Raw genomic sequence first — 5,453 nt, forward strand, 5'->3', positions numbered from 1 at the left:
TTGACACAGTAGAGCATCAGTTCCTCTTCCACTCCCTTGAGAGACTTGGCTTTGGGGATTTTTTCTGTAAGGCTATTAAGACTTTGTGCAAATGTTAACAGCTCTATCAAATTGAAATATGGCACTCACCTAGATTTGAGTTAAAGAGAGGAATTAGGCAAGGTTGTCCTATCTCTCCGTACCTGTTTTTATTAATCACCCAACTTCTTGCAAATTCTTTAAATAATAGTCCTGTACAAGGTATTTCCATAGCCGGTAAAGAAATGATTATAAGCCAGCTGGCTGACGATACTACACTTTTTCTGAAAGATGCTAACCAAATTCCCATATCGATCAATGTGATACAATCCTTTTCCAAAGCGTCTGGTCTATATCTTAACATTAATAAATGTGAACTCATGGCTGTCAAAGATTGTGTGACACCTTCATATTATGGTATTCCAGTAAAAGAAGAACTTACATATTTAGGCATAACCATTACAAAGGATCAGAAGTCTAGAGGCTTACAAAATTTTAACCCTCTTATTAAAAAACCCCAGAAGAAGCTAAATCAATGGCTACAGAGGGACTTATCTTTAAAAGGTAGAGTCCTAATAACCAAGGCTGAAGGTATCTCTAGACTATCATATGGCGCTCTATCTTTATATCTTGACAGTAAAATAAGCAAGGAGATAGACCAGATGCTTTTCAACTTTCTGTGGAGAAACCGTACCCATTAGGAAAACTGTTGTAATGAACACTTATGAGAATGGTGGGCTTTTAAGATCAATTGGATAAAACAATTCCTAAGAAGACCCACTTCTATGTGGAATTTTATTCCTCATGTCTTCTCTACTTTTGGTGGCCTTAACTTCATGTTGGTTTGCAATTATAATATTGACAAAGTTCCAGTGAAACCTGCTGATGAAAAGCAGAAAGTTTTCTTGTCATGGTCCTTAATTTATAAGCATCATTTTTCTCCACACAGATATTATATATGGAATAATTGGGATATATTGTATAAAAATACTTCTTTGTTTTTAGAATATTGGTTCTGAAATAATATCCTATTGGTGAGCCAACTAGTAAATGGAGAGTGTATTTTACTTAGTTATAAGGAATTCTTATCACTTTACAAGGTCCCTGTAACACCTAAAGATTTTGCTATTGTTTTAGATACCATTCCCTCAGGTGTTGCTTTATTATTCAGGAACGTGTCAAGACCTGACCCTCAGAACCTACCTTCCGTTGACCCTGTTGACTCATCAGTAGGAAATATTTGTTTCTCTTTTGGTCCTTTCAACAACAGAGCGATACGAACCTTGTTTCAGCAGGATGTTGTATCTATACCTTATGTCATGCCTTATTGGTGTCACGAATCCCGTCGAAGATGGTGCCTCTTCCTGTTCGGGCGGCGCTCGGCGGTCGTCGTCACCGGCCTACTAGCTGCCATCGATTCCCTTCTTTTTGTTTCTGTTAGTTTGGGCTGATTGGGTACACCTGTTTTGAGTTTAGTTTTGTGGGTAGGCTATTTAAGGGCAGTAGGCCTGCGGGCTTGTTTTTCTGTTCGTTGGTGTTGGAATTTAGGTGGATGCTATTTTTCCGGACAGTTTAGTCCTGTGTGTTTGGACTGGTATTTTTCATGCGCCTGTGTGTTGGGCATGACCGTTTTCACTGTCGTCAGGAATAAAGATCCACGTTCTGAACTAACCTGCTCTCTGCGCTTGACTCCTCCACCCAGTAATCCTAGAGGTTGTGACAATTGGAATGGATTTATTAATAATATCTGTTGGAAAAAAGTTTGGATGTTGCCACACACATACCTACTTCTAACAAAATTAAGGAAGTTTCCTTTAAAATTAGTAATAAAGATTATCCTGCCAATCACTATATGAAGAGGTTTAAGGAAAACATCAACTCAAATTGCACCTTTTGTAATGACCACCCAGAAACAGTGTTGCATCTTACTTTGGCATTGTATTCATGTAAGAAAACTGGCAAGACATCATTAGATTTATAATTGAACACTTTTATTAAGGTTTAACACTATTGTGGAGAGATGTACTGCTTGGATTCTTTACCTACGATAGGAATAATCTGAAACATTTTTATGTAATTCATTATTCATTTGGCCAAATTTCATATTCGAATGTAAATTTCCAAACAAAAAATCGAATTTTCTTACCCTACAAAAAGAAATTGAACTGTATTTTAAGACAATGAAATACTCTACTAACAAAAAAGCTGTTAGAATTATAAGTGTATGTATGACCCTTAAGGTCCTTGTGTAATGTGATATTGTACCCCCTAGCTCAATTGTCCAGAAAGTACATGTTCCCTCATGTACTTTCTGTATTGATTTGTTGTTAATAATTATTATTTTTTTTAAACACACAGCTGCCTGTGCGGTTCGCTACAATATATATATATATATATATTTTAAAAATGTAATACGTTTTGGGTGGAATATCATCATTCTACTTTGTTAGATCTGTGGAAATATATAGTGCAACCTGCTCTTTAATGTGCGTGCGTGTCTGTCTGTCCATCCACAGGCTGTGTGCAGGGTAAGGCTGTGGACTCACTGTGTCCCCTGACTACAGGGTCGAGTCTTGGTCGGGGCAAGTTAGCAGTGCTGTCTCCCTCTAACGTCTCCGTGTTCGACCAAGCAGTCAGACTCACCGACGCCAACCCCCGCTGTAGGCTGCACATTGTAGGGGTGAGTCTCCATACACCCCCTCACCCCCCAAACACACACACACACACGTGTTTGGGTCTTGTGTAAGACATGTGTTTTCCATTTTCCACTCCAGTGGGTGGAGAATTTTGGGCTGAAAAGAATCATAGACATTTGGGTTCTGATGCAGCCAGAAAACAACCGCTCTCGAGGTGAGTGGTACACACACTGCCCCTTGCCTCAGTTCTGCAATTCTAATACAAGTGAATTAGTATGTTGTACCTATGTGACATCTGTTTTTGGTTAGACAGTATCCTGCCTTGGCTCTCTCAATGCTCATTGTTTTATTGGTTGGGTCTTTTGTGTCAATAGGTTTAGCTCTACTCTGCAGTGTAACTAGCTCTCTCCCTTTTTAAAAGTGCTCCCTTCTCCTTTTCTCCCTGTTCGCTAGGCATCAAGGACAGCTTCATCCGTAGGTTCACCCAGCAGAGTCTGGGGGGCTACTTTGGGCTGAAGAGTTACGCTAAAAAAACAGAGGACCGTGAGTTGGAGGGCAAACTCTCCATGGTGGAGAAATACAACAGCTCAATCCCTGAGCTGGTGGAACGCCTCTACAGCTGCACAACTCTCCATGGTGGAGAAATACAACAGCTCAATCCCTGAGCTGGTGGAACGCCTCTACGGCTGCACAGAGAGAGAGGCCCAACACGCAGGTACACACACAGTTACATACTGTACACACACTGTACAGAGACACATGCACACAGGTACATACTGCACACACATAGACACACACACACTCACCACTGTACAGACACACAGAGTTGTGAATTGCTGTATTTGTATTTGAGAGTCTGATCTTTCTCATTTGTATCAACCCTCCCCTGCTGTCTGTCTCTTATCTCTTAGATTTTATCCTGGGGACAGTACATAAGTCAAAGGGTCTGGAGTTTGACACGGTGGTTATCACTGATGACTTTGCTAAGGTGCCCTGTGCCGCCCACAACTTACCCAGACTTTCCAGCTGCTCAGGAGGTGTGTGTGTGTGCAATCATTAGGCAATCAAACCTATCCAAATACCAACTCTTATCTAAGGCCAAGGACTGTTTGCATTGGTCCACGGCCTACGCAAAATCAACATTGGTTAATTGAATGTATTACAGTCCAGATTATAGTACCAATGTTTATTAGTGGCTGACTCCACTGTTTTCTCCCTCGTCCTCTAGGTGACATCCCAGACGATGAGTGGAACCTGCTGTATGTGGCGGTGACTCGGGCCAAGAGCTCTCTGGTCATCACCAAGAACATCACCAACATCCTCACACTGGCTGGGGTGAGAGCACTGATCACTGGAGGCTGGTGAGTGGAGGATGGCTCATAATAATGGCTGGAAAGGAGTGAATGGAATGGTATTAAACATATGGTAACCATGTTTGATTCCATTCAGGCCATTGTTATGAGTCGTCCTCCCCTCAGCAACCTCCTCTGGCAAGTGAATGTGTTCCAATTGAATTTGTGTTCTGTGAAAGCCTCCTCCCATAGCCTGGTGGTCTAGTCTGTGTTGTTAGCCAACCCTCTGTGTGTATGGCTTGACAGTGATTGGAGAGTAGGAAGCACTACAGTATGGGACCAAGGCTCAAAAAGCTTCTCAGAGCAGGAGTGCTGATCTTGGGCCAGATCCACCTGTCCATATAATTATTTTCCTTGTGATCTAAAAGGCAAAACTGATCCTAGATCAGCACTCCTGCTCTGAGACTCTTTGTGAATACGGGACCAGGCTAACTCCTCCCATGGTTAACACTTTAACTTCCTGTTGTTCCCCAGGAGTACTTCCTGAGGACAGAGTTGACCAGCGCCCTGCTGACCGAGGGCCAGCCACCCTGCTGCTCCGTGCGGGAGTGTCATAACCACATCATGCCCGACTGGCCCCTCGCCATGTGCAAGCTGCCACTCCAATACGTAAGGCCTCGCTTCCTCCTCCCTACCACCATACCACATTCTGATTTGCAATGTCTCTCAACCAGACCTGATCATTTCAGATGGGGGGGTGCAGGATGTCTAGAAAAATTGCCCACATTCCAGTCAGACCAGTCAGACCTGTTAGTCAACTGCAATAGCTAGTCAGTCGGTCAAAGTGCACAAAAGAAACAGATGTGTCTTCAGTTTGAGTACTTTAAGGTTAACAACATAAGCATCATCATAAGTCATGTCCATTGTTTCCATAAAGACACAGTTGCCAATACTCTAACGGAAACGGTAAACAAGTATTTGTGGTTAGTTTGGAATGCAATTTAAAGTGCATTAGTGTTTGGATCGAATAAGTTGACTTCACACCCACCAACAAACTGCCATATAAGGAATAGAGTGCCTTTTGGGATGAGGCCTGTGGCCGTGTTCGAGAGGATCAAAACCGCAATGTATCATGGGTAAATTGACTGAGTAACAGATCTACACATAATAATGATTCGTTATTTATGACGCAAGGGGATTTGTAGATCAGTCGCCTGCAGTCGTTTTGATGCTCTCGAACAGTCTGTCTCTCCATGCACAGCTGCATCCTTACACACACTCACAACTGTGTTTTAAAGAGTTGGAGAGAAGGGGTTTACCAAGAGCAGATGTTTGATCACTGGGTGGGTGGCGTCGTGTTTTGTTTTACATTTGGTCCTGGGAAAAAGTATACCGTCTCTGCTTCCAATCAAGATTCATGAATTTAGGCATGTCCTGGATATGGGAGGGTTTTTCCTTCTACACCGAACAAAAATAGAAAAGCATCATGTAAAGTGTTGGTCCCATA

The 5,453-nt window shown here is 42.3% G+C and overlaps 1 protein-coding gene across 1 annotated transcript; it reads left to right on the forward strand.

Annotated features, from left to right (window-relative positions):
- The first annotated feature begins 2,793 nt into the window (after positions 1 to 2,793).
- On the forward strand, positions 2,794 to 4,609 carry LOC120049405 (F-box DNA helicase 1-like). Its single transcript, XM_038995673.1, has 4 exons — positions 2,794 to 2,868; positions 3,108 to 3,369; positions 3,566 to 3,691; positions 3,883 to 4,609. The coding sequence occupies exons 2-4, from the start codon at positions 3,288 to 3,290 to the stop codon at positions 4,017 to 4,019; spliced, it is 345 nt and encodes a 114-aa protein (XP_038851601.1). The 5' UTR covers positions 2,794 to 2,868; positions 3,108 to 3,287; the 3' UTR covers positions 4,020 to 4,609.
- Positions 4,610 to 5,453: the final 844 nt, after the last annotated feature.

This window comes from Salvelinus namaycush, chromosome 6 (genome assembly GCF_016432855.1).
Source record: "Salvelinus namaycush isolate Seneca chromosome 6, SaNama_1.0, whole genome shotgun sequence".
Classification (NCBI taxonomy): Eukaryota; Metazoa; Chordata; class Actinopteri; order Salmoniformes; family Salmonidae; genus Salvelinus; species Salvelinus namaycush.